At 49.7% G+C, this 14,035-nt stretch overlaps 1 protein-coding gene across 3 annotated transcripts in view; it reads right to left on the bottom strand.

The window, feature by feature from the left end:
- Positions 1-205: 205 nt before the first annotated feature.
- Positions 206-14,035, bottom strand: part of DUSP14 (dual specificity phosphatase 14) — a 35,745-nt gene continuing 21,915 nt past the window's right edge. For 2 of the 3 annotated variants that reach the window (XM_044993781.1, XM_044993780.1), the window contains exon 2: positions 206-2,656. In XM_044993781.1, coding sequence (XP_044849716.1) covers positions 1,942-2,538 — 597 coding nt within the window. In that variant the 5' untranslated portion in view covers positions 2,539-2,656 and the 3' untranslated portion in view covers positions 206-1,941. Of the gene's footprint in view, positions 2,657-11,835; positions 11,907-14,035 lie in introns of those variants that run through there. The other variant, XM_044993782.1, reaches the window with a different exon arrangement.

Consider the following 14,035-nt stretch of genomic DNA (forward strand, 5'->3'; position numbering starts at 1 on the left):
CTCTGTCATGAATCCATTTAAATTTTGTTTTCCCACTGATGCATGTGCAGCTCAGGCTACAGAGACTTGATTCTGATCCCATTTAAACATTGTTTTTTCACAAGGGACAACTTCATTATTGTCAGTAGTTCTGATTTACCCTGGAAGACCAGAATCCTGCCCACTAAGTTGTAGAGTCTACACTGTCTGGTGCAACAAACCATTATGACAGACACATCAGTTATTTCCAATACTTTTCTTAAACCAGAATATCAGCATTTCAGAAATTCAAATACAACTCTAGAGGATAAAAATACAGTAATGATCCCAATTGAGTGCCTGGCTTTTCTGTAGTGAGAGGTCTATGTTAGTGTGTCTTAGAGGTCTAGATTTAGTGTACCCAATTTAGTCAAGTTACTGGTAACTGATTACAAGATTTAATAAAAATGCATTTGTATTTGTGATTTGTATTAACATTACTATTGAAGCTTAACCACTGTTGTTGCTGGAATTTCAGAGATGGTAAGAGCCTGATTATGAACAGGAACTCCTGGGTTCTAGTTTTAATCTTTATTAAGATTATTTTTTACAAGTATAACCTCTCATTTAAATCAGATATCTATCTCTGTGTATCCAGAAATCTGCATCTTCCTCCTTTAGAGAAACAAGGAAAGATGCAAACAGTCTTGTTGAGTAAGTTACTTGCTTTGTTCTTTCGATGTTCCAGCTATGTTTGTTAAATAGTGATATGCAAGGATGTGGATAATACTCACGACTCAGCTGTCATATCACCTAGTATCTTCTACCACTTTTCAGGCTAGAACCATTTTTTTTTCCCCCTCATCAGAAGCAAAACAAAGCAAAGACTTCTCAATAAAGACACCTTTGTGTACTGGAGGTTTAACAGATCAACGTATTTTGCTTAGAAAAATTCAGGAATGCAACATAATCCTTGAGGCCCTAACACTGTGAATCGGAAAAGATCTGAGGCAGATCATGACTATACTTACAGCTAAGTTATCAAGCAGATTTACCTACTTTCTATTTACCAGTTGACTGAATACTAAAAAATACAGCTCCAACCCCTTTGGGAGGGTAGCCGTGTAGACAAAGCTTAATTTGGCTGGCCAGTGTGGGAAACATTAACCCATCACTTCTGTCCTGGTCTTCACTTTGAAATGGGCTCTGTTGTTTGCTCCCCAATCATGCAAACATTTACTCATGTACATAAAATTATTCAGGTGCATAAATGCTTGCAGGAGCTGCTACCCTAGTGTGGAATGGGGGTGGGGGAACGCACGTGGCAGCATTCATTTGTCTTAATTGTTTAAATTTTATTTATGACAGGCTTTGACTGGCTTAACTATTTATAAAGATTTAAAAAGCTGGCTAACGATCTCTAACACTATATACCGAGAGCCACTATGGTATTGAAAGAAAATGACAGCATTAGCAACACTTTTTTCCACACTCCTCCCTCCCTGTCTCTTAATAAAACCAACACACTGAGTTGGAGTTTAGAGGTGGAGCTCATTCATTTTGTGCTAGGGCCGCTCATCAGGGTTTTGCGCGGAAGAAAATAAGCTAGTAAAGAAATATCCAGGCTACCTCATCACAAAGTGTACTTTGTTCATTAATTCTGCCAAGTGCCTTTTAGTTCTTCACTTGTAGTATACTAGTAAACTGACTGCAGGGGATGCTTTGTGGAAGAACTAAATTTAGTAGAGAGAGCTGACTAATGTTCAATCAAGGGAGGATAGGGCGAGGATTCCGTGTGTGTGTGTGTATATGTTTTTTGGGAAGTGTTGGCCTTGCTGGTTAGGGACGTGACAATTAGCAAGGTTCTGCTGTATGGTAAAGAACTAAAAGTTGGCCATCAAAAGAGAAGGGAATGTCTCCACTCTGGTAGATGCAGAACAGCAAGTCTCTTGTGCTCTTATTCTTCCTGTTGATGCAGTCACATTAAATCCCCCAGTAAGGCATGAGCTGTCTCCCCTCTCTCTCATAAACGTCTGGGAGTATACCATACGGCGTCTGTACCATTTTAACCGTCGTCTTCCCAAACAACTTCCGCTCGTAGTCTATCAGCTGCCTCCAGAAACCCACATTGGGGCGTATGACGGGGCGCCTTGACTTGACCCAGTTGTAAGCCTCAAACAGAGACACTTTGTGGTACTTCATCAGATAAGCGATGCACAGGGTGGCCGATCTGCTCACACCAGCTGCACAATGGACTAAGGTGGCCCCGTGCTTCCGCGTGACGCTTTGTATTTTATCCGCCACGCTGTCAAAGTATAGGGAGATGGGGGCATTGGGCACGTCAGCCAGAGGCACTTTGACATACTCAAATTGGGGCCAGTTAAAGTTGGGGATCTCAATGGTGGCATTGATTATGCAGGTAATGCCCCGGGACAGAAGAAGTTGTCGGTTCGAGGCCACGCTGCCCCTGCTCAGGTACAGAGAGGGGGTGATTTGGGCGATGCCCCCAAGTTCTCCTTCAGTAAACATTCGAGGTGCCATCAGAACTCGTGGTAAGGAGTGGTGGTTTCTGGAGGTCATGGAGGTTCCTGGCTCTCAGGCTTCCATTATGGGAAGGGATCCAATGTGATCTACCAAGGAAATTGTCTTGCCTGGAGGCTTTAATAAGGAAAAACTTTTCTCCGCTTGGTCACTAACCCTGTAAAATACAAGCAACATTGTAAGTGGGACAGAGATAACAGCAGCCCTCCAATGTAGAAAGGCAGAATCCTATCTATGCCCTGGAGTGCCCCCTGGTGGTGTAAGCTCTCCAGGGCAGGGACTGCCTTTCTGTCTTGTGCGCACAGTTGGGCCCCTTGACAAATAACAGTGAAAAACACACGGTTTGCACCTCCTTCCTCTTAAATGCACCCTCCATCTAAACTAGGTCACCTACAAAGAAAATAAACGTTCGAGGATTCCCCTTCTGTTCCCTTTATCATAGTTAAGAGGCCTGAAAGAGGCCCACACACATATGGTAGAAAGTCAGGTTGGAAGATGGTCTGGAGAACGACTAAATTGGTACCATTACCGGAGCCAAGAGACTGAAAGCTGAATGAGTACAAGGGGAAGAGATTTTTAGTCTGATTCTTTTAGGATTCTTTTTTAATGCCGCTTTAATGTCAATGACTAATATACTGGAGAAAGGAAGCCTTTGTTAGGGCGTGAGAACCCCTCCCCCTTCACTTAAGGGTTATGAGCTAGCAGTGCACAGCCTCTGGGACTGCCAGCATTTCCTCCAGCAAAGACCAGAGTTGGGCATTCCTGCTATTTCAGAGATTAAAAACAAACACACACACCAGGCAGAACCAAGAAAAAACCTTTTCAACAGCCTGTCCCTCCCCTCCTCCTCACCAACCTGTTAGCCCTTCACAATAAACTATAGAGAAGCAAAGAGAGGCACATTCCCAGTTTATTTTAATAATTTGCAGGTCATCTTCCAACAGTCTAAGTCTGGAAATGAAATTGGCAGCTGTTCTCTTCAGCCTGATGTTGGGAGTTACTCATCCAAAGAATTGATTTGCTTTAGCCAAACACAAATTATGCTTTAGTCAAACCAAGTTATTGGGCTCAGTACAGGGGTAACTGGGTGAAATTTAATGGCCTGAGCCATACGGGAAGTCAGACTAGAAGATCTAGTGGTCCCATTTGGCCTTAAAATCTATGAATCAAAGAGACAAGCTTGCTATAACATTTTGTGTTCAGCACTATACTACGGATAAGTTAGATCATCAATAACTAGGGCCCTACCACATTCACAGTCCATTTTGATCAATTTCAGGGTCCTGGGATTTTAAAAATTGTTAATTTCATGATTTCGGCTATTTTAATCTGAAATTTCTCAGTGTTGTAACTGTAGGGGTCCTGACCCAAAAAGGGGTTTTGGGGTGGCAAAGGGGGGGTTGCGGTACCGCTACCCTTACTGCTGCTGGAGGTGATGCTGCCTTCAGAGCTGGGCTCCCGGCCTGCAGCTGCCGCTCTCTAGCTGTCCAGCTCTGAAGGCAGAGCTGCCTTAAGCAGCAGCACAGAAGTAAGGCTAGCCTGGTATGATATTGTCACCCTTACTTCTGAGCTGCTGCCTACAGAGCTGGGCCCTCAGTCAGCAGCCACCACTATTCAGCCGCCCAGCTCTGAAGGCAGCAGCGCAGAAATAGGGGTGGCATGGTATGGTATTGCCACCCAGGGCCGCCCAGAGGGGGGGGCAAAGGGGGCAATTTGCCCCGGGCTCCGCAGGGGCCCCCAAGAGAAGAGCGGAGGCTCCCGCCTCCGCCCCTCTCCTGGAGCCTCAGCGTCTCCAGCGGGGCCCCTGAGCCCCGCCCCGCTCAGAGACGGTCCCGCCCCGGCCCCGGCCCCAGCCCCAGCCTCTTACCGAGCACGTCTCTGGCGGGGCCTGAGCCCCGCCCCGCTCAGAGCCGCGTGGTGAGGGGGCGGGGCTGGGAGCTCCAACGGGGCCTGAGCGCCGTGGGGAGGGGGCGGGGCAGCTGCCTCCGCTCAGCGTGGAGCTCACAGCCCCGCCCCCTCACCACGGGGCTCTGAGCGGGACGGAGCTCAGGCCCCGCCGGAGACGTGCTCGGTAAGAGGCCGGGACCGGGACCGGGGCGGGGGCGGGGGGGGAGGAGCGGGACCGTCGGGGCCGGGGGCGGGACCGGGACCCGCCGCCGCCGAAGCGCAGCCCGGTATTCGGCGGCGGGGGGCCCCTTCTGTTCCGGGACCCGCCGCCTAAGTGCCCGGAAGGCCCGCGGCAGGGACCCCCCCCCCGCCACCGAATTACCGCCGAAGACCGGGCTGCGCTTCGGCGGCGGTCCCGCTTCGGCGGTAATTCGGCGGCGGGGGGCTCCCGCCGCGGGTCTTCGGGGCACTTTGGCGGCGGGTCCCGGAACGGAAGGGCCCCCCGCCGCCGAAGACCCCGGGCCCCCGGAATCCTCTGGGCGGCCCTGTTGCCACCCGTACCTCTGTGGTACTGCTGGCGGGGCGCTGCCTTCAGAGCTGGGCAGCCAGAGCGCGGTGGCTGTTGACTCTCCCCTAAAATAACCTTGTGACCCCCCCCAAAACTCCCTTTTGGGTCAGGACCCCCAATTTGAGAACCGCTGGTCTCCCCTATGGAATCAGTACAGTACAGGGTAAAAGCTCACAAATCTCATGGGGGGAAGAGCAGATTTCTTGGTCCGTGACACGTTTTTCATGGCTGTGAATTTGGTAGGGCCCTATCAATAACCTAGTGTGACAGGGTCAGTATCCTCTTTGGCATGTATCTGTAATACGCTGATGTAATGTGTGCTACTGTCTCCGTCTAGTGGTTTGTTCCTGTTAGGATAAAGCTTGCTACGCGCACCCAGCTAACTAAATTATTCCTTTAGCTCAACCAGTAAGGACTTGAGTTTTTGGTGCTGATGGTTTTGAGTTGGAATGCCCTGGATGCGGGGTTTATGTATGCAGCCATGGCATGTTACATAACTGTCTGGCCATTTCTGCTGTGTCCATCCAGCAATAGCATGTATGTCAGCTAGCTTTCTCAAAGAAATAAAATCGCTGCACTAGCCCCATCAGATTCGACATTATAAGGAAGGGGAAAAGAAGGGTCTTGGGCCCTTACATTCAGGGGAAACTTTCCCGTTTGTGGAATTCTCCCTTTGGGCTCACAGCTGCGGCACTGCCACAGCTGCTGCTGTTGGTATAGTGAATCCAAACGTGAACTGGGAGAAGAACAAGGAATTGCTATTATTAGGGTAGGTGTTGAATGTACATAGGATAGTAGATTGTTCCACGTCAAAAGAGCTTACATCCTAAATAAACGCTGGATTAACAGCCTCAAGTATTCGAAATCATGAGTCAGGCCCCCCAAATCATCAGAATAAACGTTGGGTTCACTTGGTTTTCTGGGTTTTGAGCCTTTCGGGTGCATCTGGATCATATTTTCAGCCTTTTCTCCGCATTTCTGAAGGCTAAAAACTTGCCTTTTTTTTTTTAAAAGGGAAAGCTGAGATTCTCACCTAATGACATGAATCCAGGAACAAAGGCTTTAAGAAACCCATCAAATATCATGAGCACTGGCAACACCGTATAGGCCAAGGGATACAACATAGAAAACAAATGTCTCTCTGTTACATTCTGTACGTCACACAGTGAATTCTAGTAGATGGAGCTGAAAATAGAACCCAGATCTCCGGAATCCCAATCTAGTGCCTTAAGCACAAGACCAACCTTTTTCCCTTGTAGGTTTTTTAAAGTGTCATGTATCATTTTTTCTATGGTAGGGTTACAGCATTCCTCTGGCAAGAGGAAATGATCGTTTCATGACTCTGTTTGGTGACAGAGAAGCATTCAAATGAGTTTCAACGCCAGAGCATAAAAGTGCTGTAGTTAGTTGACTCAAAGCCAAATTCAGTGCTCAGCTTTTCTGAGCTGGCTACAGGAATGTGACACAAATGCCTTAGTTTTGTTGTACAGTATCAGATGACAATGAAGTCATCTGAATGGAACAGCTCCCTTTTTACATAGACTAATCTAAAAATAATGTAGCTCCAGGAAAGAATACTTGATGAACGTAAAAACCAACACACAGCTCTCCTCTCGAAAATGCTGCTATGGTGTGGAAGGTAAAGAGTGAGGAATAGCCTCCTTTGAAAAAGCTTTGAGTATTGCACACCTTTGGTTTTCACTCCCTGCTACCTTTTTTGTCTGTTTTTCATTTAGCTAGCTAAGCTCTAGCACGTTCTACCGGGTGCCAGGAGCAAGAGGCTTGAGGTGGTTATGGCTGATGCACTGTGCATTGCTCTGGCCTTACGCTGGGTGGGTTACTCGGATGGTAGGCGGGAAAAGAATCGTTTTTCCTTACATGGATTTTTAGCTACCCACAAACTGCATGCTGCGCTTGAAAGGGGAAGGAGCTCAGGTGAGCAGCAGAGGGCAAAGGAAAAGCTGATTTAGTCTTCGGAGCCAGCGCCTCGGGAGATAAATAAAACATGGGATGCTGGTGTCAGGTGTCCAATGAAGTGTAATGGGCAGGCAAACTCAGTGGTGAACTATATCCCCTGTAGAAGTGATCCAGTTTTAAAAGGCACAGTACGGAGGGCTGATCTGAGCTGCTGGGATTTCTGCTTAGAAGGCGGGTAGCCACTGCAAACAGGCATAATAAAGGCTGTAAGTGCGTCTCTTCTTCGCTCAGAAGAGCCATGTACATCCACAGTGCTATATAAATAACCACATCCGCCTGATGCAGGCAGTCAAAAATCCCAAAGGATGCCTGACGTGGATCCTGCCTCTAAATACTGGAATGAAACTGGCAAAGTGGTAGCTATATCACTGCCCTCTGTTGGACAGAATTCAGAACAGCTCAACTGTGTTTCATACACTTTCTACTGCTAACTGAGGTTCTCCTTTAGACTAAGAGGCTCTTGTCTTTTTGGGGCTGGAGGCTCAGAGTTCTACCCCTGCTGTCCATGACAGTAGCACACAGCACAGTGAGATTTCAGGATGACGATGGCATCCCTTGCAAAACACTGCCGAAGAGTACCTTACTGCACCTTCGCTGCTGCTCAGAGGCACAGAGCATGCTGGATGTTGACTGACTGTGGCTTAGGAACTGAGACAAGCTAGCTGGCGACAGGAGAATATGATTGTTTAAAACCAGTGCACATCTCCTTTGCAAAAGGATGTGTGAAACTCAGCAAACGCCCCTTTGGATGGCCTTTAGCTTTGACTGCAAATAGTGGCAACATGCAAATATGCTGCTGAGATTCAAAGAGGTGGCAGGCACCCGCTCCAGCAGTCACCCAATTGTTTTCAGTTGGGTTACGAAACTTGGGCTTTGCTGAGAGATCATACTGCCCTAATGAAGTTCGAACTGCCTCAAGCTTCTCCTCCGAGCCTAGAACAAGCAGTTGGCTAGTGATCACTTTCGCAAGGGGGTTCCTTCCAGCCGTGAAGGTGACAACAGATAATATGGTTAGTATAGATCAGATCTTCTGTTCCAAAAAACAGTGGAGTCAAGGAGGGGTGAGGGCTTGTCCGTCTTAACTATTAAGCTGGACCCATCAGCTCTTTCCAGAGGCAGGAGTGAGGCCTTTACAGCTTGTGGCTAATTACAGCATAACACACTAACCTGCCTAGCACAACTGGCATTGTCATTTTTGAAGCCCCTTCCCCTGCAACTCACCCCTTTTGGATCATGATGATTTGTGCACAGATTTAGGGGCACCATCCAAATTTTGCCAAGGAGCCCCAGCCATGACCTGGCGTGATCCCTCCTCGGAGTGAGAGGGGAGGTCAAGCTCCAGGGCCCTTTCGGTCCTTAAGCTCTGTGCAGAGGCCGCAGGAGCCATTTGTCTAGTGGGAACAGGCGGGTGACCACCAGCTTGTGTCATGTGGGCCCCCACCTACCTATTAACAACTCTGTCACCAGTGACCTGGGCTGGACTTGAACAGGCAACCTTGTGTAACTTATGCTTGCTCAGGGTGCCTCACTGTAGTGGCTGAATCAGCTAGAAGTTTGTCCAGCCTTTGTGGACTTCATTGAGTGGCGGCTTGTGCTTCCAGATCCAGAGGTCCTGGGTTTGATCCCTGCTTCCCCCATGGGAGCATCCTGTTACGCTACTCCTTGCTGAATGCTCCAAATCCCATTGCCAGCCTCCAGAGCCATCCCTGCAGTACAGCTCTTGCCATGAACAAACCTTGGCAGTAACCAGCTAATCAACCGAACAGACAGTGCAACGTGCCAGTCTCAGGCTGCTCCCAGGAGAGATTCGAAGTACATGAGCCCCGTGCCCTCCTGGCTGCTTTAGACGTGCTGCTGCTTTTCAGGAAGCCGCTTTCTGCAGACACCAAATTATTAATGCTTTTACGCTCAGCAGGCTAGGCCTGCTCTGTAAACCACACACCAGCTTGTGTTGCATGAAGCTGCCTGCGTGTGAACTGCAGCGCGTTTCCTGTAGCATCTAGCCTTAGATGGCCTCTCCCAGCGAGGCTAAAATTGCAGTCAGTTGTTTGGGGGGATTTTTTGCTGCTGGTTAATGTGTGATGTTGCTCGTACGCCTCACCAGATACACATTAGTTATTGTTATGTGGGGCTATTTGACATTCACAAAACTGACGGTGGTTCTGCCACTGGAATACCCAGGACACTGCCCTGCTTGGAAAAATGAGAGGATAAAATCAATATAAAATAAAGGCCTGTTTATCTCAGTCATGGCAGCTATTCACCGCAGTAAATTTAACAGAACAGCCCATAGATTAAGGAACCTGGACAGCGTCCAACGGAATGTGCTAGCGTATCTAGTGCCGTCAGTTATGTGCCAGTTCCTCAGAGTGTGGGGTCGTGTAGGCAGTTCCCTGGGGTTGCTCGTGAGCACTGCCAGGCTCCCCAGAGCAGCAGAAGTCCCCTGCATGGCCTTGCAGACATAGCAAAGTAGTGGGGGGGGTGTCACACCTGCCGTTAATCACTGAGCACTGGCCCAGCGACCCTGTTTTGATCTATAGCCACTACCATGAAAGGGTTAATTTGCAACTTTTGAGAGCTAAGTACCTGTTTCCTGGACTCACCCAATAAGGTTTGTTTGATGGTGTAACTGTAAGACGCTGGCTGGGTGCAGGTAATTATGCCACAATCCCTCTAGGGAGTGTGCAAAACATCCTGCTGAATGTATTCTTTTAGCCAGGGGCCATGGTGTTGGTGCAGGGGCATCTCTGCTGACCACAGTGGGTGGGTGGGTGTGCGCGCGCGTGTGCACACAATTTATTATAAAGCTTGCACCTCCCTTTGGCTAGTGGAGTTTCTTAGGCCCAAGGCTTCACTGAATGTCTGCCATTGCAGTTTCCATTGAACCCAGCTGATTTACTCTTTCCAGTTATTTTTCTCACTCCCCTCTGGACTCGGACACAATTGCTCTTAACACAAGAGTCACTCTGACCGTACCATGTAGAAAAGGGCGGGGGGGGGGGGATCTTTCCACCGGCAGCTAGCTTATTAACACTACGGGGAGCAGGGCTGCTGATGTTCAAATGCACTAAGCAGGCAGCCAAGCCTCTGACTAATCCAGTGCCATAAGAGCGCGAGCAAAGCAGGCCATTTCTACCGCAGGCAGGCTCACCGCGTCAGCTGTTAGCACAGGAACACTGAACACCGTTCTTTGGACTGGGCAGCACAGACTCTATTCTGAGCTCTCGCACCGGGAAGTGGAGCCGTTTGCTTTGCCCCTTCACACAGCCTGAATCACCCTATTCTTCTCTCAAGTGCCTGAAACGCTGCTGCTAGGGAAAGTAGGCTGGGGAGTGAGAATCGCCTTCCACGGCTCATTCCTCCTCTTTGTTTTGCTTGTCCTTGCTTGGTTATATAATGTGGGATTTTCATAGAATCAGAGAACTGGGAGGGACCTCGAGAGGTCAGCTAGTCCAGTCCCCTGCACTCAAGGCAGGACTGCGTGTTCGCTAGACCGTCCCTGACAGCTGTTTGTCTAACCGGCTCTTAAAACGCCCCAAGGCAGGCGCCTAAAGGAGTTAAGCTCCAAGTCCACAAATATATCTAGACTCCTAACTCCTGTTGAAATCAATGCAAGTTAGGTGCTAAATATCTTTTGAGTACCTGGGCCTATGTGCCCAAATCTCATTCACTTTAAGCAGGAGGTCGGACTTGATCATCATGATGGTCCTTTTTGGCTTAAAAATCAATGAACCCATGAAAAAATCTCACCCAGTCATAACCACGTACTTTCCACTGTCACTAGAGTAGCTGCCCTCCTTGGCTCCCTCCCGTAAGAGCGAGCAGTACTGACATCGTTCCTAACCACGGGAAGAGTCCAGGAGAGAGCTGGTCCCCAGTGTGCATATCTGAGCGCTAATCACTGAGCTCTGACAGCAGAATACATCCACCGAGACACGTGTGTCTTCCACCTGGTTTGCTAGTAAGGTGTCGTCGCACTGCAGGAGCTGGGAACCTCCACTGAATGAATGCTGTGGACGTGCTGATGCACCACCGCATTCGGTGAAGCTGTCTGTCTTTTCAAACCTACCCCGTGCTGGGTCTGAGGCAGCGTTAATAAAGGCACACTGGCCAGTTGCACAGAAATATTATGTTGAGGGTTGCTTTTAAAGCCAACTACCCCATTCAGCTTCGAAAAGAGGAGGGGTTTTCTTTGCTCTAGAAAAGTTAATAGCCCGGGGGAGGAAGGGGGTGATGGTGCAGGGCAGTAGGTGGAATCCTGCTCTTCTCAGCCACTGAGCCAGAGCTGGTCTGCCCAGCTCAGTCGTGGCTAGGAATCTGTGCCAGCTGATGGCTCTTTGATGGCCTCATGCTAATTAGTGGACAGTTTTCTGTCTGGCAGTGGGCCCTAATTTGCAGTTTGTGCCATAACAGCGCAGACCCACTAATCCACAGGGAGCCTCTAGGCCAGTGGTCCCCCAACTTTTCACAGTCATGCCCCCCCTTACCCCTGTCCACGCCCTTCCCCCCCCATCCCGGGAGCCAGAAGCGGGGCGTGGACAGGAGTAAGGGGGCTGAGGCTGGGGCCGCAGGTCGGGGTGGGGCCGGGAATTGAACCGCGGCCGGGAGCTGAGGCTGGTGGAAGGACCGGGGCCGGTAGCAGAGCCACAGCGGGGGGCCGAGGCTGGGGAGTCGTGGCCAGGAGCCGGGGCCATGGCTGGGGGTGGAGCCGGCCTGGGGGGGGCTCCTGTCCTGCTCCCCGTGTGGGCTGGCCCGGGCCTCGCCACACACAACTCCACCCCCCCCCAAAGGGGAGTGCGCCCCAGAGTCTGGGGACCTCCGCCCTGGGCTCTCACCACGTCTTGGCCAGCCCAGCGCTCACCCCCTGAAGTGAACCCTCCCCAAGTGTGTTTGGTGGGACCCACCTGAGGAAAGGCTGTTGGCCACCACACCAGCAGGCTGCACGGGGTGGGTGTGCTGCGTTGGCCCTTATGAAATGGGCGGGGACCACAGAAGCAAGCTCCTCCCCTCCAGCAGCGATTGGTGGGTTCTTGCACTTCCACCTGTGTTTAAGGGGCTGTAGGGAGGAGCCCGGCTGATGCTGTGTTGTGAGAAGGTCCCATATTCAAGGTCCCTCTCAGGTGATTGAGTCCCCTCAGCCCTGCCCTGTGGTGTGGATTTCCCCGGAAGGCCTGGAAAGCCTTCAGCTCCCGGAGGAGAGGTCACCTCTGTGCTACGTCCCTCTCATAAGGGCTTCACCGCCGGTCTGCCTCCTGCCAACATGGATAACAGCCTCCTAGGTACTCAGCCAGCCATGGACACCATGCGCAGCTGGCCGTGCATGTTATGTACCAGCCAACAGGTATGTGGTTTCCTACGATGGGAAAGTCTTGAAGGCGCAGTGGGAGCCTGAGCGGACAGGCAGAGGACTCTGTGACTCAGGGTTGAGATGCACAAAGAAAACAGCATGAAGGATGCTTTGCATTACTGTGGTTAGATGGTGGCTCTCAACCTCCCCAGGGTGGCTGCTCTGGCACTGTGTGCTTAACGCACAGAGAATGTTGGAAATCCCTGCGGATTTGGGGTGAGACAGTCAGCCAGTGAAATGTGTGCAAATTCTACTGCCTCGAAGCTTCTCCAGGCTGACACAAGGGACCTAAATCAAAGCTTTCCTGGGGATTTATGTGTACGCACCCACCAAACACTGAAGCTGGGATTTTTCAGGAGGGTCCAGCACTCACCCTCTGGGCCAGAGCTATGAAAGAAATCAGTTTGCATTTAGGCACCAAAATAAGTGGCCAGATTTTCATACAAGCTATATGCATGTTGGGTGCCGACCTCTGGAAATTGACTCGCTGTTGCCAGCTTTTGTGACTTTTATTTCAAGTCATGTGACATCTGAGTGGTCTGTCTGATGGCTCCGTTTCCTGAAATCCTGTGATTGCATGAGGAGCTCTGCTTTTGTTTTTACAACTAGTAAGTTTCTACGCCTAGGGTGCAGAAAAATACTTGAAAACGTGACCAGCACGGTCCCTAAAGGCTCAAAAGGCAAATTAGGAACAGCATAGTTTGGCTTAAAAATCATTAATCGACTATTGGACTAGGACTCAGGAGAGCTGGGTTCTATTCCTGGCTCTGCCACTGGCCTGCTGGGTGACCATGGGCAAGTCACTTTCTTCTCTGTGACTCAGTTTCTGTGTCTGTGAAATGGAGAGAACAATACTGACCTCCTTTGTAAAATGCGTTGCGAGCTACGGAGGAAAAGAGGTACAGAAGAGTGAGGTGTTTACTAAATAAGTATAAAGCGTGTCTCAGACCCTGAGTTATTTGCAACAAGCCCCTTGTGGTACCATTTGGGGAAATAACTAAATCTAGAGGATTGAGTTTTCCCCAAGAGAAAGGAAACTACGTCCCTGGTCCTTTCCTGAAGCATTGTCTGGGGTTTTAATCAGGTTAGTGGCCCAGGTGTGTGAAATGTCACTATTAAAGCCGGATCTTCCCCTTCTCCCAAGAGAGATTAAATTATTCATTTTAAACATGACAAATGGGCACTCATACTGTGGTAAAGAGGAGAGTCAATATTGTAGGCACGGAGTGAGCTAGTCGGCTTGGGGCTCTTCTGAGCCAGGCTAAGCAGCAAACATCGCTGCTTTTCTTGGATAGTGGTGTTTCAAATGTGTGTCAGTGGACAGCCTGCCTCGAAAACCTTCTCCAGGGCCTGATGAGCTTGAGTGAAGTCGGTGGCAGTTTCTCCTATGCCCACGGGAGCAGGGTCAGATTCACGCCCACGTCTGGGCCTTTCTCTTCCTTTCCCCTCACTGTTTGCAAAGATGTAATTTGAATGTTCTAGAAGGAAAGGCTGCTCACCCTATATCGGAGCAGCAGGAATGTGAGGATGGTGGGAGTATCCCACAGACAGTCACATACTTGGGCAGAAGCTTCTGCCCTGCAGTGGCTTCGTAACATTTTTCTTGATCCGTGAAACCCATAATGGCTTGGCTACCATATCCCAACATCCTGTGTGTAAATAATGGATTGACAGGGGGCTGGGACACGGGATGAATTATTGTTTGTCACTTTGTGGGTGAAATGGGTGTGTGTGTGTGAGGTGTGGATGTGCTGTTG

Source organism: Mauremys mutica, chromosome 19 (genome assembly GCF_020497125.1).
Source record: "Mauremys mutica isolate MM-2020 ecotype Southern chromosome 19, ASM2049712v1, whole genome shotgun sequence".
NCBI classification, from domain to species: Eukaryota; Metazoa; Chordata; order Testudines; family Geoemydidae; genus Mauremys; species Mauremys mutica.